The sequence below is a fragment of the Pelodiscus sinensis genome, chromosome 2 (genome assembly GCF_049634645.1).
Source record: "Pelodiscus sinensis isolate JC-2024 chromosome 2, ASM4963464v1, whole genome shotgun sequence".
Taxonomy (NCBI): Eukaryota; Metazoa; Chordata; order Testudines; family Trionychidae; genus Pelodiscus; species Pelodiscus sinensis.
In genome coordinates, this window is record NC_134712.1 from 180,990,752 (window position 1) to 181,014,397 (window position 23,646).

Below are 23,646 nucleotides of genomic sequence, written 5' to 3' on the forward strand. Positions count from 1 at the left end.
CTGCTTGCTAAAGTGCTTGCTGTTTACACTTAATTTCTTGATAAAATACCATTCCCTGCCAATAGTCAAGGTGGCCTTGTTGCTCAGGAGATACATCTATGCAATCATGTTTCTTTAGTCTAGAATCCCTTAAATCAGCAGAACTTCCCAGGAAGGAGTCTGGCAGAAAGAGGAAGAATTAGCATTAAGAAAAATAAAACAGGTTAAGACATGGGGTAAAGAAATAAGAGGTAGTGCAAAGCAAAAAAAAAATTTTTGTTTATATAAAAATGACCTGAAGGATCTTGCAGCCAAATCCAACTCCCATTAAACTTTGTCCCATTGTCTTTAATGGTAGTTAGTTTTGGCCCCTTAAAAGAACCAGAAGTCAATCACAAAACTGCTCTGCTCTACTCTTCTGAATAATCAATCTGTAAAGGAATGTTGATTAAATAGGGACCAGCATTTATTTCTAATCTAATCAACCTACACTTGATGAACTCTACCTGATGAACTCTAAGGAACAAATGGGAAGATCCATCATTAAAACACCTAATTTCTTTAAAACAATGTCTTAAAAGATGAAGATGGATCGGCATTGCACTCAAAACAATTCTGTGGTAAACCACAGCAATTCTGGTATTTCCAGTCTATACAAAAAAGTAACACTTTATTTACTGAGTATTCTTTATCAGTGCTAGATAGCAAGATAAATATAGATCACTAGATAAAGATAATGTAATTAACATTAAAAAGGATAGTACCTTCACTAAAGTGCTTTGTGATCAGCCATATCCCTTCTACAGTATATCCTGCTATTCTCTCAAATAGTTACCAGGGCAGTGCCCTTTTTTTTTTTTTTTTTTTTTTTAATGTTGGTGCTGTATCAATAAAGGAAAAGGAACACTTGTCAAAAACTGCAATTAATCTTTCAATCATAATCAATAAAAAGTATGTAGACTTGAATAGCTACAGAAAGAGCTATCTATAGTTTTTTATGCAAATAGTACGGTACCTCAAGTCTATATATGGAATTTAAAAATATGAACTGCATTGGGTCTTCCTGTTCAGCTTTAAAATGAGACAAAAGCATTTAAATAGGCACTCCCAAGAAATATTTTTGTCTGAAGCTTACACTGTATCATATAATATTTTATTTGTCTGGGTTACAGTCTGATTTTGGAGAGGATTAAACAGAATACATGGACAGCTCATTAGTATACAGAGATCAGAAAGGATGAAGGAAGTTTCAAAATTTCAAGTTTTAGAAAAATGAGGTTTTTAGCATACACTCTAGGAGTTATTTCAGTAAAGACACACACACACACACACACACACACACACACACCCCCACCCACCCCCTTCCACCTCACCTCCACCCTTTTTTCTTGTATCTAAATGCTTTAGGAGGACAAATACTGCTTAACTCTTAATTTCTGCAGTTTTCTAAGTATCATCAACTAGAACATCGGATTGAAAATTAGTTGTTTAAGTACTTTGAGGAACTCTTTGGAATTAGTTTTTCAACTGTCTTATTCCCTTCACCTTTGACTGGTATGGCTAAGGCATACAACCGTTCCAAGCTCTTAGACATATGAATATCTACAGTGGAAATCTAAGCATCTAACAAAGTCTCATTTTCAATTTGATCTAAATATGTATAAGGGAGGTCATTAAGGTCAAGCAGATTTGATCTTATCCCAAAATGTCCTTACCTCAATGTGCTCATGTACAACTGAAATTTCTATTAAAAGATTATGTTAGAAATACTGGAACTCAAGAATATTCTTTTAAAATATTTACACGTGGAATATTTTCTTCTCATTCATATGGCTGTCTAATAATGTCATAAACCATAATGAAAGCTAGTGAAAAAATCATCACTAACTTCATCTTTTGACAAGTCAATATAAAAAACCCATCTACATCCTGTACATCCATAGATCAGATTCTAGATATGGAATCAATTGTGCATGCATCAGCATTTACTTTTCTACAAGAGATGCAAATGTAGGAACCAAGAATATTTTGTCAGTCAGCATTCTATTCAACCCACCTCTCAGAAAAGACGTCATAGGATTGCTACACCACTGAATAGAACATGCAGGTTACACTCTTGTGTGTTTACAAATAGACATTTTTGGAGCTATTTATTGTTAGCCTTTTTGCCAAATAAGGTATTTATTGAATACTTTAGGCAACCACCTGTCTTGAGCCACAAGAATCAAAGTGTGACTATCATTAAGACAAAAATTAAAGGACACTTTAATGATTTTTCAGAACACCAAATATCTGCAATGCTAATTTTTGAAATAGTCTTATTTTTTCCTCCAGAAATACCCTGTGAAGATTAAAAGTAAGATTACTTCCCCATTGGTTCAAGGCAGCTAGAAGAAAACGGCTGTCTTGAAAGAATAAACAACATTTGTTTAGCTTCTTTGAAACAAAGCAAGTGACTTAAAACCAGTACAGTATGGTGCATTCTAGGGATGTTAGATATCAAATAACAGAATAGTCTAATAATCGCATGAATTCTTATCGCCACAAGGTCCGAGCTCCCCACATACAGTCCTCAGATCCCCTGCAGACAGGGGCTGCTACTGCAAAACAGCTCCTATCCATGGGGGGGGGGGGGAGGGATAACTAGCTGGGGATAACTCTACCCAGATCATGAAGATCCAAATCTGCATTGTACAAAGCTTCATCCCTTCTAGCTTCTGCTCAGGCCACAATTTTGGCTATTTGGCTCATGAACAGTTATGCTCTTTGGGTGCCAGTTGGTCCCTTTAGTGATCTAGAATTCAAAGGTCACAGACCTTTAAAAAAAATCACTTTTGCTCTCCCCTACCAGGCACAGCACTTCTGGAGACAGCACAGAATCTGGCCCACAGTCTTGAATTACATTTTCTGCAGACCTCTGTCTCATTCACATTAACACTGTTTCATTCACTGTCCAATCTCCATGAGGCAGGAGGTGTCTCAAAGGAAAAAATTGTGATCATGTAACTGAAGATCAAACTAGGATAGATACAGAGAAGGGGACAGATATCATTTCACATGGTTAACCTTATCTTTGACATTCACTGGGTCGGAGTCTTCATTTTAAGATCTTTATGCTCTTTTGTTTTGTTTGGAATTTCCAAGCCTTCCCTCACACCCATACAGTTTTCTTAGGCACACATGCTCTATGCCAGTGGAACATTGAAAAACTAGTAAAGCCATAATTTAAAAAAATCAGTGCACATGGAAAATTCATATTTTGACATCCTTTGCTGTAGCCCAGTCGAGACAGATTTTCACCAAGCCACTGAAGGGTCTTGCCTAGGAGTTCTTGTGAATTTCAATTTAATACCTCAAATGGTGTAAGCAGCAGAGTGGCTTAAAAACAACCCTCCCCCCTCCAAAGAGCATAACTTTTCATGAGCCAAATAGTTTTCAAATTAAAAACCAAGGACAAAAATCTCAAAATAAGAAGTTTGACCAAGTCAGAAACATTTGAACAGACCTTTAAAGTAACAATGCTTCAGCAACTCTCAAACGAGTATCGCTGAACCTAGTAAAATAATTTCAAATTTTGTACAAGATTCATAAGTTTGAATCTAACTGTTTTCCTCTGACACCTCCACAGAGTTCCTCATACACAGAAGCCAAAAGATGAGGTGTAATTCTTGAAATACTTAGTATCTACATTTAGCAATAGATTCTACAAGGCCTCCCCTTTCCCATTCAACCTCTTAGCACTCCTGGAAGAAAAAATATTTAATGTAGTTTCCAGCCATCGTGTCTCCCTCCCCCCCCCCCCGCAAGTTAAAACTGCGCATATCTACTGTACTGGATTACAACAGGAATATAAAAGATACAGTTCAGGCCAAGAGAGTCCAAATCAAGTGTACCATCAAGATATATACTAACCTGGTCAGCCATTTCACAAAGAACCTAAACTGGCCTTCAAGTTTCAATTAAGGAACATTTATAACTCATCTAGTATGAATCAGGAGAGGTCACTGAGAAGATACATACACAATCCCACAACCGCACCAGAAAGAGGGACTAAAAGGATTATAGGGGTCAATGGAGGAGAATGGCTATCATTTAAAAACCATTGGAAAATAAGAGCGTCAGTAATTAAGAAGCTCAATGTGGCAAGCACTGATCTGGCCTATTGCTACATATGGCTGATAGACAATTTTCTAAACACATACCTCAAACAAGCGTAGATCAGCAGGGACTTTGTCTCCCACTGACAGGCAGACTGTATCACCTGGAACTAAGTCTCTTGCAAGTGTGTGTTCCACCCTACCTTCACGTACACTGTGGAGAAAACAAAGACACAGTCAACCAGAAGTGGAAGTGCATATTCAATTTAGGAATATCTTCCCTGAATTTTGATTGGGACAGAAATCCCTGTTACATATTACTACAAGCAGGCTAAAAACAAAACTGATTTTAAGCAGATTATCTCTACATTGTAACCAAAGACTTCAGTTTCAAACAATGACACTGATAACAAAATTATCCTTAGGTTATGTTTCCAAACACAGTAATATAATTTGCACTATTCTAAATGTCTTGAGCATAAAATATCACCATGCATCAAGTTAAAAAGCTATAAAAACTACTTCTGAAGCCAGATCCATTGAATTATGAAAATATAAGGCTGGAAGGGACCTTGAGAGATCATCAAGTCAAACCCACTATATACAACCTGCACCATACCTGACAGGTGTTTGTCCAATGTGTTAAACCTCAAATAATGTGAATTCCACAACCTTCCATGGGAACCCATTCCAATGCTTAACTGTCATAGTTGGAAAGCTTTTCTTATAACACGCTATATAATAATGTAACAATTTGACATAGTAATGTGGAACCAAAGGGTTATGTAAATTTCTCCCTGAAATGCCTTTACAGTCACACCAGATTAAATCGCACCAGCTTTGTCACTTAAATTAAGTCTGAAACAGTACAAGAAATCATACCAGTGGCATTCAGGAGGTACAAGTTTACTAAGCTCTTCAAGAGATTTTTCTGAGCGGTACTCCTGCAGTGAAATAGAAGATGCAATTAGAGCAGAGAAAGTCTTTGAAACTGACTGCATAATGTCTAAGAAAAATTACTGGTCAGGTTTTGGAGCTTCAGGGGATAGCCGAGTTAGTCTGTTACAGAAAAAAACCAACAAATGGTCTGGTAGCACTTTATAGACTAACGAAACATGTAGTTGGTATCATGAGCTTTCGTGGGCACAGCCCACTTCTTCAGATGACCAGAGTTATGAGTTGGGGATATGAAAACTCGAAATAAAAAGGAAAGGGGAACGGGAATGGCTTGGGAGTATATCCAGTAATTTACCTATGCCATCAAATGCCAGTAGTGCCCCACTGATCGTTATATATAACAAACTGGATGGTCTCTGTGGGAAAGATTCAATGGACACAAATCGGATATACGTAAAGGGAATATACAGAAGCCTGTTGGTCAGCATTTCAGCTTGCCTAACCACGGGCTGACAGACCTGCAAGTAGCTGTCTTGTCACAAACCAGCTCTACAAGCCAAATACACAGAAGCCCTGGAATCCCAGTTCATCCACAAATTCAATTCACATGCTAACGGACTCAATTGTGATATGGGTTGGTGGGGACTCTACCTACTTAACCACTGAAGGTGCTAACAGCTCCCTGAGTGCTATCCTTCCTGTTTTAGGAATCTATATATTGACTTTGATTTTTATCTGCATAGGTTCAAGTACCCATTCTCCAGATACTTAATGATGCTCTGTCTCCCACCTCCTTGCCCCTCTCCTCCTCCCCTATTTATTTTGAGTTTTCATATCCCCAACTCATAACTCCGGTCATCTGAAGAAGTGGGCTGTGCCCATGTAAGCTCATGATACCAACTACATGTTTTGTTAGTTTTTAAAGTGCTACCAGACCACTGTTTGGTTTTTTGGTCAGGTTTTGGGGGGGAAAGGGGAATTTCCTAAATAAAACTACCTACTACTTAAAGCCAGCCTTATATAAGTAGTTCTCAGAAAATTCCATCGGGCTCAGAAGCTCCCTGTACTGTACATTACTCTTAGTTCATGCAGACATGAAGTTTGAATCGGTATGACACCTGCCCAATGAAAAACAAACTTGCAATGAAACAGCCAGGGGAAGTCCACACTTTTAAGTTAACCAGTCTGTTCAGACAAACCTATTGTGACCACTCAACCAATAAAAAGAGAAAGACTAGTTTGTTTGTTTTTAAATGACGTAATTTTTTTAAAAAACCAATGTAATTAAAAACAGTACAGGTACAGCTATTCCCGGGTATGTGTGCTTATACTAATATAGCTTATTCCTTTACAGGAAAGGGAAGAAGCTTATACCAGTAGAGATACATCTGCAGTAGGGATTTGTATCACACTAATGATAATTATACCAATAAAAGAGGTACTGACTCTAGACAAAATCTAAGGCTGTAATGAAAAAACCAAGCAACATGGACCATCTTCTCTGCCATTCACAACTGTACAATATCCTAGGAAAACCACAGTAATTGTTACAAAGAAAAATTTATATTAAGTAATAAAAATGAAATAAGTTGGTAAAATACAGCTCTTACCTGAACAAAGGCAACTGTAACAACAATGAGTATTGCCTGAACAGAAATAAAAAGTAGTTTAGTTTTTGAATTTCCAAACTTCAGGCACAGTAAACAGAAGGTATGTTAACGGCTACCCGGACAACTGGTTAAAACAATAAGGGACTGCTTGTCAGTTAACTGTCCAGGTTAACCACAAGAATCTTCCTACTCCCCCTCACTGCAAGATCTGCATTTAAAACTCAAGCCAGCAAGCTGGCTCAGTCCCAGCCCACCAGTCCAAGTTTTAAATGAAGAGTGTACAGGAGAGCCACCTGCCACCCAGTACTGCTGCAGCAGCATGGGGTTTCAGGAGGAAGCCAATCCACATGGGGAGCCAGTTTAAAAAACAGCTCCCGCTTGCCGCCCTGCACTCCTCGGTGTCACGTGGGGCAGCAGGTGCTGACCACAGGGGGTCCCCAAGCTCCCCACGGCGAGAGGTTGGTCCAGCAGCCCACAAAGCAGCCTCTGTCTGATGAGCCTGGGCTCATCACTGACAGAGGCTGCACCATGAGTAGCCTCTGTCTGCAGGAAGGTTGGGACCCTTGCCAAGAGAGGCTGCTGCCGCCCCACACTGCTGCCTCTGTATCAGAAGCAGCAGCGCAAGGTGGCAGAGTGCTCCCAGCCCTACCCCTCAGGAGGGAATGAGTATCCATGTAACAGCTAAGAAATGTATCTGTTAGGCAGCTATTAAAATAACCAATTTCTAACATCCTTAATGAAGTCATTAGCTCTAGCTTAGTTATATTCACTGGTGAATATAGAACCATATTACCTGAAATAGAGCCGTTATATGAAGAACCAGGGTAACAAATCTATTTTATAGCTATATTGGGGAACTTCTAAAATCTTCAGAAAATTGGGTTACAGAGAAAATTTCAATACGAATTAGGAACACAAACAGATAAATGTTTTGATTCAGAGTTGGGAAAAAATGCTGTTTGGGTTACATTTCAAAAAAGGTGGCAACAATAAGATGTACACAAAGGTACCCAAGAGGTACAGTGCCAAACTAGTATAAGTATAAATGAAAAGAACATGACTAGTAGCTCTACCTGAAGGAAGAACTGATTACAATACAGAGCTGGAGTTATGTACTATAATTTATGGAAAAATACAACCAAAACACTTCTAGCTTTGCAACCAGAAGAGCTATTAACTGTATTCCTGGCTTCCCCCGCCCCCACCGCGCTTTACCCTTTTAAATTTATTAAGAGCTTGCAGGCTCTTAATACATTTAAAAATCAGAAGCACAGTAGTGGGAACCTGGCCCGAGCAGGGAATCAGCTGTCCCAATTCACACTGGGTCCTCCTCACTGCACTTCTGATTTTTAAATTTAAGAGCCAGCAGACTCTTAATACATTTAAAAAGCAGAGGCGCAGTGTCTGGGACTGGGTATGAGCCAGGGGTCAGCTGATTCCCAGCTTATACCTGGTCCCTGCTATCCCCAGGCCCCCGGAGACGGTGCTGGGGGGAACTGGCTTTTGCTTATCGGATAGTCCACTAGTTGCTTATCCCCCTACCTCAAGGTACTAGAGACAAGGTGGGTGAGGTAGAGGGTTTAATTGGACCAACTTTAGTTGGTGAAAGCGACGAGGAGTCCTGTGGCACCTTATAGACTAACTGAAGTGTAGGAGCATAAGCTTTAGTGGGCAAAGACCCACTTCGTGCATGTGACGATGCATCTGATGAAGTGGGTCTTTGCCCACGAAAGCTTATGCTCCTACACTTCAGTTAGTCTATAAGGTGCCACAGGACTCCTCGTCGCTTTTGCAGATTCAGACTAACACGGCTACCCCTCTGATACTTTAGTTGGTGAAGGAGACAAGCTTTCAAAAGACAATGCACCCTTCAGGTCTGGAAAAGGAACTCCCTAGGTCACAGCAAATGCCAGGTGGAATAGACTGTTTAGGTATAAGGTAATGAACTTGATATCATGCTAACATGGGGGACAAGTTCTGTGGTAGGGCAGAGAAAGAATTCTCTTAACCCCACCATGGTTTACAATTACCACATACCCACCAACAATCATAAAAAATAATCATTTGACTGGATACCACAGAGCAGATGAAATGAAGCTCCTGAGCATTGGTTGGGTTTTGAAGTCCAATTTTCTCAAGTATTTTCACATCCACAATAATCTCCATCACTGAAAACAGCCACATGGTTTCTGAAATCTAACCACCAGGATGGTGGTCAAGCCAGCAGACAAAGCACTGTAGTCCTCAACTGTGATAGATACGTTAACCAAGTCAACCAACAACTGTCCTACACTACTTTACTATGAAAGAGCTCAAAAACTACACCATTATACAATTTATCCAGCAACATAAGGATACCAAACCTCTCCCCAAACAAAGCTCATCAAGATTCTACAAACACATCCCCCAGAAGTCTACCCTGAGGACCATCTACATGCTTCCCAAGCTACACAAAGAAGGGAACCCAAGCACACTCATCACATCTAACCACAGTATTCTTATTGAATAAATACTGAGACTCTCAGAAACACCTGCTGCTGTTACCCCCCAAAAAAACAAAAACCACCACGGGGAGCAGCTTCATCTGACAAGTGACTTCCTCCATTAACTCCCCAGTATTAACCTCCTTCAAAACACTCTCCTTTCCACCTTGGATGTCACTTTCTTATACTCCAAACATCCATTACAATGATAGCATAGCCGCCTGCCTCAGTATTTGCAAGAAAATGGATAAGCCTCAGATATCCATCCCAAATACATCACCAAATTCATGTATAACAATTTTATATTCAATAGCAAACTTTGTCCAAAAACAATAGAAACAGTCATGGGCACTAGATCACTTCCCAATATACCAGCCACCTTCACAGTAGTAGTTCTGGATCACGAAAACAAGGACACATGAATATGTTTATGCTCTGGCCAAATGTCTTAAATTTCTTCAGATTTCCACCACATCTTCAACCACCACTGTCTGCCCATTAAAAAACTCTCTCTGGAAGCCTCTCTGACTGCACGCCTACCACTCCACATTGGAAACCATATTATTTCCTGAAACCCTACTCCCTCCCTGTTCATCAGAAGTTTGCTCCCCACAGATTAGGGGATATGCCAAATCAGAGACACCAGACCCTACTAGAACAGTTGCAAAACCTACTCACATTTCTACTGGCACAATGGTCAACACCTCCCACAACAGAAGACCCATGGATCCTACACTAGAGATGTTAAATATTGGTTAGTTGAGTAACCTCATGAATTCTTCTTGGTTAGTCGACTCTTCTATAGTCCCTAAAGGCAAGGCCAGCAGCCAGTGCGTTCCAGCCTCACTCCCAAGAAGACCCCTGCCACTCTGTGCTGCTGCCACTCTATCAGAGACAGCAGCACCGGGTGCCAGGTGGGAGCTGGTCTGTGAAGGGACCCAGTTTAAAACTCAGCTCCCCTTGTGGACCTGTCCTGTAACCCTCTGCTACTGCCTCTGATAAAGCAGCAGCAGCGCCGGGTGGCAGCAGCCCTGTCTAGGAGGTGGTCTGAGCTCCCAGCCATGCAAGCCGGAATGGAGCAGGGCTCCTGGCCAGCTTGCTAAAAAATTGACTGGCAAATAGGGGAAGGGGGGAAAGGAGTGTAGTCTATATATTAAGCTATAAGTTTTTGCTTTTCGGTTAATCGACTACACTTTTACATCCCTATCCTACACATGCCTATCACAACATGTGCTGCATCTCATTCAGTGCACCAAATGCCCCAACAATTGTAGTGATTATCTAGTTTCACCCATCTCCTCTTACATGAATCAGCACAGGAAAATAAGATAAAAATCCTGTGCATGGACACTTTATACAAAGCAAACAATATATGTGACCTTTCTGTCCTCAGCCTCAAAAGAAACCTGAACACTTAGCCTTTGAGCTTAAATTCACTATTCTGCTTGACAACCAAAAAAATCATGGATTTAACAGACAATACTGTAACAAGCCACAAATCCAATGTGTAACCACTAACTATCTTGTGGCTGCAGAGGTGTTAATAGACCACAACCTTTGGTGCAATACAGACTTCCTTTTCCAGACTGGAAGAAGAGCTCTGAGCTCGCCATAAGACATTGGGATCCAATTAAAAAAAAAATTCACCCATCCTATATTGTAATTTACAAGTACTCAGGTCACTATTTTTTAAGTTACTAAAATTATAGTTTCCTCCTCACTGCAGACAGAAGTAGTTAGCAATATTTTATTGGCCTACTTGTGTATTGCTTATTTCACGCTTATCTAGAGACTTCTACAAATATTTATTATTTCTAGCAGCATCTTTCTTCTGTTCTTTCTGGATAGATGCAAATGAGAAAAAGATAACTGAATTGTACTATTGTGCAACTGACAACTCTAGACTAAATATCTTAACAGGTTATATATAGGAATCATGATTCAATTGTGTAATGTAGCAACCATTTAGGATTAAAGGTCAGTAAGATATAGAACATATATTGCTCTCTAAGAGAAATACTGGATAGATTGTTTGCCACGGTCAAGGTAGCAATAAAATATGTCAAGGTAGCAATAAAATGTCAGAGGCACTTTCAGTATTTTTAGTTCATCTGGCATTTGTTTTAGCTTAGTAAATGTTTTGTCCATATGTTTTAAGAGTTAGTCAATATATTAGTCAAACATTTTAACAAAATGTTAGAGCTAGTTTTATGACTGTACATTGTGGTAAATATTTTCCATTTGCAATTAAGAATAAGCAGTTACTGAACTGCAGCATGTAACTTATAAATTAGAAAGGAGTGATACCGCATATTCCAAGCTAAATGCCAGTTTACTAGAACCTAATTATTTACAAGTGAAACCCAAAGACAAATTTCAGTTTCTTACCACAGTGATACTGACGGCATCATCAAATTGATGCATTACAATACTGATGACTGCAGAAGCCAGGAGAAGCATAATAAGGGGATTTTTAAACTGAAAATAAAAGAACAGTAATTCAGTAACATTTTGGAACATTAACTGCAAGCTCTCCCTCACATAGCAGTTTGATATGTTGCCTTTGGGTCAAGTTGAACTAATTGAACCATATTTTTAAACCACTCATCTAAACAAAAACAGATCTTCAAAAAGGGAGCAATAGAGATGTTTCTAAAATAAGTGGAATCTTTTTTTGATCTCTGAAGGGACCTGACTGGCTCTCTTGGGGAATGCAGAAATTCAACAGTATGAAAGACAGCGTTTTATATGGAGATTTCTTGATTTGCATCCTTCCAGGATTAATATTTTTGTATGTTTATATTACCTTTTCAAAAGCTAGACTGATTTGTATTAAGAAAAAACTTTGTTAAATGTTTGAACTGGATTAAAAATGCTTTACAATTAGGAAAGGTAAGATGTGTTCCCCAATATGCATTTAATTTTCAATTCATGTTTCCTTATTTTATGGTACAGATAGATTTCCTATATACCATCTGAAACAAGCAAGCAAGAACCTCTGTTGCTTTACTCCTCTTAGATAAGAGGTAAATGCCACCCAAGTAGCAAGGCTTAACAAAAAGATTACACTATCTAAATTAAGGGCACTTGACTATGGACAGCCATGTAGGCATCAGAAATTTGTTAGAGAAATATGTCCATAGCAGAGAGATAGCTTAACTGAAATCTAAAGTTTATTTTAGATCAATTAGGACAGTCTACTATTAATTTTGAAAAATACTGTGGTGCCACTAGTTATTAAACATAGTCTATCCCTTTTCTGGGTCAATTAAGTTAAGACTTAAAAAGGAGGGTTAAAGGAGAATTTGCCCATTTTAGAAGGGAAGTGTCTCTGGAAAGCACTGATAGTTTAAAAAAAGTCTGGTGAGTTTCATTGTCAATGTTATCGGCAGCCTCCAAATCCACTAGATTTCCATGTGGTTGAAGTTACAGGCATTATCAGATCACAGAATCCGCCACTGATGTATGCAGGTAGGAGGAGAGATGGAAGAGAGGGTCAAGACAGAAGTGAGGTGGCATACAACTGCCTTTCCCATTCCCACTAAAAAAACAGGACCAAGTATGCTTCTATTGTAACTTTAAGCACAGTAATCTAATCAAAACCATTTTATTTCTCAGTGTGAAAAATATAATAGTCAACTGTTCTGACAAGTTTCAGGAAATAAACTGGCAAATCTTGTAAACATCATTATGCTGTTCCAGTGAGGGATTGGCATTATTTAGGCAAGAGAGAAGAGGATGAGTACAGGCAGTCCCCGAGTTACGCGGATCCGACGTTACGAACAGGGTTTGCTCCGTGTCTCCCTGGTCTGCTGGAGACCAGAAGACCAGGGAGATGGGGAGCAAAGCCTCTGAGGATGCCGGCAGCGGGACAGCCGCGGCGCATCTGGGCTGTCCCGCTGCCCGCGTGCTCCGCGTCTCCCTGGTCTGCTGGGGGGGCGGTGCAGCTAGTACGCGCCCCTCCCCCCCCACCAGCATACCAGGCTTTTCTCCGGACGCCTGTGGTAGAGCAGCTGGGGCGCTGCCGGTTGGTCCCTCAGCGCCGCTCTGGGTGCTACTGGAGCAACCCAGCAGCACCCCAGCTGCTCTGCCCCAGGCGTCCCCAAGTCAGCAGCTGCTGAAACTGACCAGCGCTGACTACAGGAAGCCTGAGGCAGAGTTGCTCTGCCCCGGGCTTCCTGGAATCAGCCGCTGATCAGTTTCAGCAGCAGCTGACTTGGGGACGCCTGGGGTTCTTAAGTTGAATCTGTATGTAAGTCAGAACTGGCGTCCAGATTCAAACTGTTGAAACTGATCAGTGGCTGATTCCAGGAAGCCCGGGGCAGAGCAACTCTGCCTCGGGCTTCCTGTAGTCAGCCGCTGGTCAGTTTCAGCAGCGGCTGAATCTGGACGCCAGTTCCGACTTACAGATTCAACTTAAAAACAAACCTACAGTCCCTATCTTGTACGCAACCCAGGGACTGCCTGTACTCTGTTGCAGAAGATGTATGGTGCAGAAAGAAAGAAGAGAACTAGCTTTCCTCCATTGCTCATATGAAATTTTTTATGCTCTCACAGCCCTAAGCCAAAGCTGACATGAAGAATGCTGCTCCTCATCTGGCAGCACTGTTTCACACTGACAGGGCTGTTCTTAGGCATGCACAGCACATGCAGCCACATAGGGAACCCACAAATTTGGGACACCAAATTTTCTGGTGCCCATACACAGCCACGTTTTCTCATGTGCCTAAGGACAGTTCAGACTGTCTGCTGGTCCCTCTTTGGCCCAGCCACTCCCTATGAGCTGCTCTCTGCCACTGGCAGTAGGATTGCCTCTCTGCCCCTACCATCCCCCACTCACATGCTGCTACCAGTCAGCTGCTGTGCTAAGTGAGGGCTCCCTCTTGCCAGAGTGGGGGTGAAGAGGAGCCCTCAGCTGTTCCCTCTCTCCACTCCAACCCCAGGAAAGCACTGAGCCCCAGCAAAAGCCATGCCAGGGGTTCAAAGGGAGGGAAGTGCCAAGTCTCAGAAGAAGCCATGCTGGCAGGAAGAAGGGGCAGGGGGGAGTGGCAGGCAGCCTCATAACTTTCATAAGGCCCCATAAATTATAAAGTCGGCCCTGCACTGCAGCAAACTTCTCACACAAGTGCACTGTTCCCTATGCCAGTCTTTTTTTTTTTTTTTAATTCTTATCTACTTAGGTGTGATTTTGTTCACATTTTAGCCTCCAGACCACTCTTAATTGTTCCAGCTAGTAAGGTTAGATCACTCACTCATGAATGTGAGATTCAGAAACAATTATGTTTAATTAAAATCTTTGTGTATTGCTAAATAAGAGACCTCACAATACATAAGCCAGATATTTTATACCACGTGATTCCAAATTGAACACATAGGAAGTTTAACCATTTTTATGTAAGTTTCAGAGTGAGGCCATGGAAGCAAAAAACTGAAGACTGGAGAGTGATCCTCTTTACAAAGCATTAAAAAATTAACACTAAGGAGAGAAAACTAATGACAGAGGCTTCCAAGTAAAAGGATCCCCTGTTATTTGCAAACAACGCTCATCTCAGAGCTGACAAACCCACTACACCAGCATTTCCTAAACTACAGGCTGCGGCCCAGTACCAGGCCGCAGGGAAAAAATACCGGGCCTGAGCGTGGCTGCCAGGGTATTCCGGGCTCCTAGACTTCCTATGCAGCGCCGGGTTCCCCAAGCCCTTAGCTGGGCTGGGCGGATGCAGCCGTATATTTCAGACTCCCGGCAGAGGCACAGTGAGTGTTACCAGGTGAGCTCTTATTGCTGGCTGTGGAGGGGTAGTTGGATATGAGCCACGGGGAAGCAGGGTCGGGGCAGTGGAGCTGCCCAGGGGAGATAGGGAGGGGAACCGGTCGACGGAAGCAGGGCTGGCTGGGGAGGGGTGAAACCGGCTGGCAGAAGCAGGGCTGGCCGGGGGCAGTGGGGCTGGCTGGGGAACTGGTCGGTGAAAGCAGGGCTTGCCAGGAGAGAATTGGCTGGCGGGGACGGCCCAGGGCGGCAGAGGAAGGTGGGGGCGAGGAGGAGGAGGAGGAGGAGGGGGGAGACACACAGAGACAGAGAGACACAGAAACACAGAGACACAGAGACACAGAGACACAGAGACACAGAGACAGAGTTCAGGGCACATGCAGATCCTGAATAAAAATGTAAAAGCAGTGCCTTTTAAATATCCCCACTGCTGACAGTGAGGTTTAAAGGCACTACAATATGTCAGAATGGAGAGAACCTGGTGCATTCACCATCCGGAATGAGAATATGGATAAAAAATTCCAAAGATGGTGTCAGCTTTCTGAAAATAAATGAGCCCCTTTTCAATACACGATGTGGTGGTGCAGGGTTTTATTGGATTACAGTCTATTTTTCCAATCCATATTCCCTTAACTTGCTGGTAAGAATGTTGTGGATGGCCATATCAAAAGCTTTGCTAAAGCTGGCTCTGGGGGTTTGGGGAGGGCCAAAAACAACATATTTGCATATTCGTCATTTGCTTAATGAATATGCAAATGAATGTTACCGGTCCTCCGGAAGCTCGTGAATGAATTTACTGGTCCCTACGTCAAAAAGTTTGGGAACCCCTGCACTACACCAAATGTGTCTTACAGGAGTAAAGAGTAATGCATAAAGAGTCCTTTAAGAGTAATACCTAAAGTATCTACAGAAAGCTCATTACTAATCAAGATTCATAATTTTTATTGTATATATACACGAGTACTATTTAAAGAATGTATATTGAAACTATGCTTTATGGGGACTTTGAATTGAAGTTAGTCATGAGAGGATAATGTGTTTTGGTGATGGCCCATTTGTGGGTGTTACCCTGGCCTGTTTAGCCAGTGATGCAACACAAGACTCAATTGCTTAGCCTTACACAATACTTTCGGAGACATCTGGAAATAGATGAAAACATCTGAAGATAAACAAAAGAAGCTATAAAACGACAAAGGTTTACCCAGTTTGTGAAAAGAATAAAAAAAAAATCAATTTTCAGCATAGCACAAAGGAAGGAAGGAAGAAGGAAGAAGCACTCAATACATTCACTGACAAAACTCTTTGTATAGAAGACTCAGGCGTTTTAACATTTGAATCCTGGTTCTTGGGAAACCAGCCAATTCTGTAGGATATCTGTAGGGAAACCTACCTTGAGATAGGAAAGGTAACTATAAACAAACAGACCCAGATTTAGGTTTTGTGGTTTTGTTTTGTAGCCATTTGTTTTTACTGCACACTCTTGTTTCAAAGTCAAATCTTTATTCTCTTAAATAAACCTACTCTTGTTTACCATAAGTGCTCACAAATGCTCTTGTTTACATGAGTGGCGATTTAAGGCAAAACTGGTGAATCGTACCCTTTGAAAGCAGAAAATATGGGATCTCTATGGACACAACAGGGGAACAATTCAAAGGCACTGAGAAATTGGGGTGCCCCTGTTCATCTGCAAGGCGACCACCAGGCTGGCACAACCCAGAAGAGCATGCTTAAATGACTGAAAAGTTGGTTGAGTCTCAGTTCCCTATGCCACCAAGCACAAGCAAAACTCCTTGCTGAGGGGTAACAAGGTGACACTAAGTTCTGGGTGCCTTAAGAACTATCACCAACTCACCTGAGAAATGTATTTTTTCCATAATGGCTCATCCTCACTGATATCAAACTCATTCCATCCATGGAACGTCCGTCTATGACAAACTTCACAGTTTTTTAAGCCATTCTGAAGATCAGCCTATTGGAACATGAATAAAATTTACAATTACTAACCTCACACATACTGGCCATCAGGCTATTAAAAAGTTGGGTTACAAACAGAAGCAAAAAATTAAGCTCCTCAGATTACACAGCAAGTGTACATATAAAAAAAGCCCACAAATACTGCAGTACTACATGCTGCTCCACATGCACAACAGATTACACCTCTTCTCTGAAGAAACCTGTCCTGTCCTCCTCACCTCCATCAGAGTGCCAAACTATGCAGCATTCAGGCTCTTGACCATTCCAAGCACTCTGACTATACTTGAAATTTGACAAGAGATCTATCCTTTACCTTGTTGGCCAAAAACTCCATTTCATATTAACCAAGAGAGCACATGTACCTCTGGAATCAAAGCAGTACCAAAGATCACATGCCCTGAAAGTTGACCTAAGGTTTATAGACACATCAACCTGGTCAGAAGGTGAAAGTTACAAATAGGGAATTAGGAGCCTACTACAGCCTAATACTGTTTTCCCCAGCCTATTCTCATCCTGGGGGCTGCTAAAATGTTTTAAGGATATCTGGGGGACATGTGAAGAAAGAGATGCAGGAAGATGGTGCTTCACAAAAAAGCCAATCTTTCCTGTTGATAAGATCATCTACTTCAGAGCCAACATTCATGGCCTTACAGAGCTTGTACAACTCAGAACACTTTAAAATTGAACAAGTCCCCAAGACGCAACTGATTTTTAAAACTGTTTAAAAAATAGTCACAGTCGCATAACTACTATTAGATGTCAAGTTAAATGTCTAATTTCAGCAAGGTGCTACAAAGTGTATTTCAAGAGCATTTATGTTCAAATAGCCCTTCTTCCAGTGCTACCAAGGAGGAGGGGAAAAAATTTCTTGGTAGCAAAATACAAGAGGAACTTTTCAAAAGCTACTAGACATTCCAAAGCAAAATATGTGCCTTTTCAAACAAAGTCAAATTTATATTGTCATTCACATGCCACTACAGATTTAAGTCACTTTGGAACATGAATGAATGGCAACTGATTCAAGAATATTATCTATGAAAAACTTTATTTATGAAAAGCCATAAGAAGGAAAAGTTTTTTAAAAAGCCTTTGTGAACACCTTAATTACTTCTGGAAAGCCTAGTGCGAGAACTATACACACAATAAAATGGGGACTAATTTAGCTACAACTACTCAAGGGAGAGATCTTGGAATCACTGAATAGTTCTCTGAAAATATACACTCAATGTGCAGTGGCAGTCAGAAAAGCAAACTGAATCTTAGGAATCATTAAAAAAAAAGGGCAAGAAAATAAGATATTCTCTATCTTATTGCCTATATATAAAACCATAATATGTCCACATCATGAATACTGCATACAGATGCAGTTGCCTCATCTCAAAAAAAAAAAAAAAAAAAAGATATATTAGCATTGGAAAAGATGCAGAAAATGGCAACAAAAATTATTTAATCACTCAAGAGCGATTAAAAAGACTGGGACTTTTCATCTTAGAAAAGAGGAAACTAAGGGAGGTTATGATAGAGGTCTATAAAATCATGACTGGTATGGAAAAAGTGAATAAGGAAAAGTTATTTACTTATTCCCACAATATAAGAATTAGGGGTCAGCAAATGAAATTAATAGGAAGCAGATTTAAAACAAACAAAAGGAAGTTTTTCCTTCACTTAGCGCACAATCAACCTGTGGAATTCCTTGCCAGAGGATGCAGTGAAGACTATAACTTTAACAGGGTTCAAAAGAGCTAGATAAATTCATAGAGGTTAGGTCCATCAATGGCTATTAGCCAGGATAGATGGGAATGGTGTCCCCAGCCGCTGTTTGTCTGGAAATGGATGACAGGAGAGGGATCACATGAGGATTATCTGTGGTGTTCCCTCTTTCAGGGACATCTGGTATTGGCCACTGTTGGCAGACAGGATACTGGGCTAGATGGATCTTTGGTCTGACCCAGTATGGTTGTTCTTATATTCTTAAACACAACAATTATGCTCAGTTTTTAAAATATTTGCAACGATATTTGCAGCTTTTTCTTTCACGGGACTTGATTTTTAGATGGTAGAGTACTTCCACTATGATTTTTTTAAAACTTAAGCTATGAGACTTGTTCATAATTTCTATTTTAAAATTTCAAGCACCATTTCAAAGTGAGAGGTTTCTCAAAACAGAGTTTCAATTGCCACATTTTAAAAAAGCTTATATTCAAAAAAATTAATGATTGAAATCAAGCTGAAGGCCAATGTTTGTATCTATTTCCATAAGAAAATACACAGAATCAGTCTCTGAATAGCCTCTTAGGGCGTATCTAGACTACACGGAACGGTCAAAAGAGGATATGCAAATTCTGCGGGAATTTGTATATCTTCTTCCGATAGCACTAAGATGCAGCTTTTTCAGCAAACTACCCCCTTCACTGAAAAACTGCTTTTCCTCAAAAAAGGAGGTTTACATGGCTTTTCAACAAGTGGGGGGGGGGGGGGGAAATCGCTGAAAGCCACATCTTAATTACTTTCACTTTCGAAAGCAAAGCAAAGCTTTCGAAAGTGCGATCGGAAGAGGATATGCAAATTCCTGCACAATTTGCATATCTTCTTTTGACCATTCCCTGTAGACTAGATGAGCCCTTGGTTACTACATAACAGCTGTGAAGAGTTTATTTGCTACTTACTTGAAGAATGCTTGCCACTTCACTTACTGGCAATTCACTTGCTTTTTTTGAAGTTAGTACAGGAATCATTGTCTCATTTTCACCATTAGGTATTTGTTGAAAACGTGCAACCTAAGATACAAAAAGCACAATTGTTAATATTGTTTCCATAATTTCACTCAAGTGTGATCAAATCTGGCTGGCTTCACAGTACACTGAAGTCTCAGTTTTTGTGTTCAACAGTCAGCAGAGCACACACTTTATTTTTCTTATTTAATGAAGCATACAGTAATAATATATTTGTGCGATGAAGATGCAATTGTTAAACAAGAGTTTGTATTAACTTTGAGAAAGCCATTCAAAATTCAACTGGGCTAAATTCAGTGCAAGCTGAAATATTGGTGTGTCACTATCAGGAGATGTCATTTTCATGCCATTAAAAGAAGCGTGACAAGTGTTCCATCTAACAGACCCTAATGATTACATTTGTGTATAATCCTTAAATTCAATATCTTTAATGACTGAGCAAAACAGAAGCCATTCTGAGAATTCCCTGATGGATTTTGCTCCAGGCACACTGCTAGGTAATTCATGAAGGAGTACATCAATAAGGAAGCAAGCTGCCTGCTCTTTTTATTTTCTCATTGAACTGGTTTAAAGATGTAAAAAGCCTACATGAGCCAATATTAATCAGTCAGGTGTGATGATGAGAGTTTCACTTCACCATAATTCATAAATTGTAAAGCACTAAGATGTTTAACAATTCTAAACATCAGTGGTGGGGGACACAAGGATATTTAATGGATATTTAAGGTATGTGATCCATTAAGGACTGAAAGTATTCGTTACTCTCCCACTGCCCCTTCCACCCCCCCTCCCCGCCACCAAAAAAGAAAAAACACAACCCAATACAGCTCTCTCCTCCCAGTGTTCCCTATAAGCTGTGCTTTTGGGAAGCTGCCAAGAAGAGACTCGAATGCCACCCAGCTGACTGGCAGAGCTGGGAGCATGTGTTTCTACTAGCAGTGCACATCTGCACATGCCTCAATGTACATAAAATTAATTCCATATGTGAATGGAAAAAAGTTAGGAGGGACCATTGCCTCCTTACAAATCAGGCCTTCTCTTTTTTTGAAAGATTAGACAAGCTAGATATAGTAATAGGTAGGATGATGACAAACAGCAAACAACTGGAAACTAAGAGAAACTACTTTTATTCAGATAGTTTCAAACTTTGGCTTTAACAGCTATTTAACTGAAATGCTAACCAACAGCTTGTAACTCAACTGTCATGGTAAAGCATGTGTGCTATTTTAATTATAACCTAATGGGGGCAGTACCCCCTGCTCGCCAACCCCCATCTCTGGGAACAGCAGGCCAGGCTCTTCCCCCAGACATGTCAGCCCCAGCCTCTCACACACCCCTACTGCCTGCCTCCCCTGCCCGGCCTCTCCCGCGGGGCTCTTGTACATTTCAAAAGTAGGGAGCATAGGTTCCAGCACAGGACTGCTTGAGTCCCCAGCTCATCCCATTCTCCCCACATGCTTTGCTTTTGAAATGTACAAGAGCCTCACAGGGCTCTTGCTACATTTTAAAGGCAGAGGCACCCTTATCAACTAATCAAGCAGTCAATGGAAATTCCATCAATGAGTTGATTAATCTAAATTTAACATCCCTATCACAAACCCAGCTTTTGTCCTTTGAAGATGAATACTCTAGGGTTCTTCAAGTGCAGATTTTTTTCTTACAATTTCCATGGGCTCATGCCAATACAATAACAAATCTTTAAGATGATATTTGACCTGAACAAACATGAACGTAAATGAAAAAAATCTACTGTAAGCAAGTTGTGTTCTGCATAAAGAGGGCATTATGAACACCGAAAAATTAAATCCCTGTTTAGAATACAGTATTTTATGCTATACCAAGATTACTAAATGCAGTTTTCTATTTAAATGAGAAAGCCACATTCTTTCTGTATTCAGGTGAGGAAGGCTACACGTTCTGTTTTAAGAAATTAATTTTCCAGTTTCTGATTGCAACTTTCATCCTTACATGACAGCGATATAGTGGAGGAGGAGATTTAATTTTACTTCAGGAGACCTTTATACTATAAACAGGACACTGAATTCTTTGAAAAACAATTTTTAACCTATAAGCATGACTCTCAATGGTTTGGTTCTTATCAATACAAGAACTACTTCTCCCTCTTCTTCAAAAAGATCACTTGTGTTGGTTTCAGCTAATAATTCCTATCTTTGTTGTTTTAGGGCAGAGGTGAGCAATAATTATTGATGGGGACAGGACTGGGGCACTCCAAAAATTTGTGAAGTGGTCAAGGCCACATTCATCCAGAAACAAAAAACAGGACTATGTAGCACTTTAAAGATTAACAAGATGGTTTATTAGGTGATGAGCTTTTGTGGGCCAGACCCACCTCCTCAGATCAAATAGTGGAAGAAAATTGGCACAACCATATATACCAAAGCATACAATCAAAAAAGGAACACATATGAAAAGGATAAATCAAATTTCAGAACAGAACCTAACCAACTGAGTTATAAGATCAAGAACACATATTCCTGCTCATCCCGAAATATAATTTATGCTATCATGTGCTGAAAGTGTCCATCTGCTACGTACATTGGACAAACGTCTCAGACACTTCGCCAAAGAATCAATGCCCATAAAACAGATATTAGACAGGATCACAAAGAAAAAACAGTTTCTTGCCATTTCAACCAGAAAGGGCATTGTCTCAACGACTTGATTACCTGCATCCTGCTTCAAAGACCTTTTCACGCCAGACTTGAAAGAATCCTCTGAACTGTCATTCACGCTTAAATTCAACACTTTACGCCTCGGTCTAAACAAAGACATTATCTTACCCATTTCAAAGATAGCTTCCCCAATTATCACCTCTAATATCATTAGCTCACAGACATTTACCTCTCCTCCTCATCCCCCTTCTGTTCTGAAATTTGATTTGTCCTTTTCATATGTGTTCACTTTTTTAATTGTATCCTTTGGTATATATGGTTGTGCCAATTTTCTTCCACTATTTGATCTGAGGAGGTGGGTCTGGCCCACGAAAGCTCATCACCTAATAAACCATCTTATTAGTCTTTAAAGTGCTACATGGTCCTGGTTTTTGTTTCAGCTACACCAGACTAACACGGCTACATTTCTATCGCTATTCTACATTCTTCCAGGATATTAATGGAGAACGTGCACGATCTGGGATGACAGTTGGGTGCAGAATAGGGACGATAAGAAGCAGGTAATTTGCTAATCATGTAGTTGACAGAATTTTTATCAACTACACGATTAGTCGATAAGTCAGTAAAAGCACTCAGTCTCCACCCGTACCAGGTCCAGGAGCTATCCCTGCTGTGGCTTTGCATTTAGAGTATTAGGAGCTGGGTGGGTAAAAAGCATGGCTCAATCTCAGCTCACACTGGGCCCTGGACCCACCCCGCTACAGGGTACATCCCAGACCTGGCATGAGCCAGGACTGAGCCCAGCTGCCTACCCACGCAGCTCCTAATGCATTTTAAGTGCAGAGTCTCAGTTGCGGTAGGTCCCAGACCCAACATGAGCTGGGACTGAGCCAGTAAAACAGTTTACTTGGGGCAGGGGGGAAGAGGGGGAGGGGAAAGAATGCATGTAGCCAATCGCATTAACCAATAAGCTTTTGCTTATCAGTTAACTGACTACACGATGACATCCCAAGTGCAGAAGGGAGCTCAGGGTAGGGGACTGAAGTGCAGAAGATGGTGTGGGGTCCAGGAGGGCTTATGGGCATGGGTGCAGAAGAGGATTCTGACCTGGAAGAGGGGATGCAGGGTCTGGAAGGGGGTATGTGTGCAGGAACAGAGGTTTGGGTTATGTGGGGGAGGAACAGAGATGCTGGAGTGTCAGAGGTAGTTGCTAGCCAGGAGGCAATTACCTAGGTGGCTCCCGGAAAGCAGCTCAGCGGAACCTCAGAGAGGCTCTCTGCCTGTCCATTTCCGCATGCCACTCAGGCTGCTAGGGCTATGTGCTGCTTTGAGCACCACAAGCCCAGGGGTGGGGAGGAATGATGTACTTTGTATGCTGCCAATGGGAGCTACAAGGTTGTGTTGGGGTGGGCAAATGCATAAAGCCTCTCCACCCCCACTGGCACTCAGAGGAATATGGTCCCCACAGCTGCCA

The 23,646-nt window shown here is 41.0% G+C and overlaps 1 protein-coding gene across 5 annotated transcripts in view; it reads right to left on the reverse strand.

Moving 5' to 3' along the window:
- The window catches only part of ATP2C1 (ATPase secretory pathway Ca2+ transporting 1), a 122,098-nt gene that overhangs the window by 42,050 nt on the left and 56,402 nt on the right, over window positions 1-23,646 (reverse strand). For all 5 annotated transcript variants that reach the window (XM_075921930.1, XM_075921931.1, XM_075921932.1 and 2 more), the window contains 6 exons: window positions 19,474-19,584; window positions 16,686-16,802; window positions 11,455-11,544; window positions 6,584-6,619; window positions 4,959-5,020; window positions 4,182-4,290 (listed from right to left, as the gene is read on the reverse strand). In XM_075921930.1, the coding sequence (XP_075778045.1) occupies window positions 4,182-4,290; window positions 4,959-5,020; window positions 6,584-6,619; window positions 11,455-11,544; window positions 16,686-16,802; window positions 19,474-19,584 (525 nt within the window). The remainder of the gene's footprint in view (window positions 1-4,181; window positions 4,291-4,958; window positions 5,021-6,583; window positions 6,620-11,454; window positions 11,545-16,685; window positions 16,803-19,473; window positions 19,585-23,646) is intronic.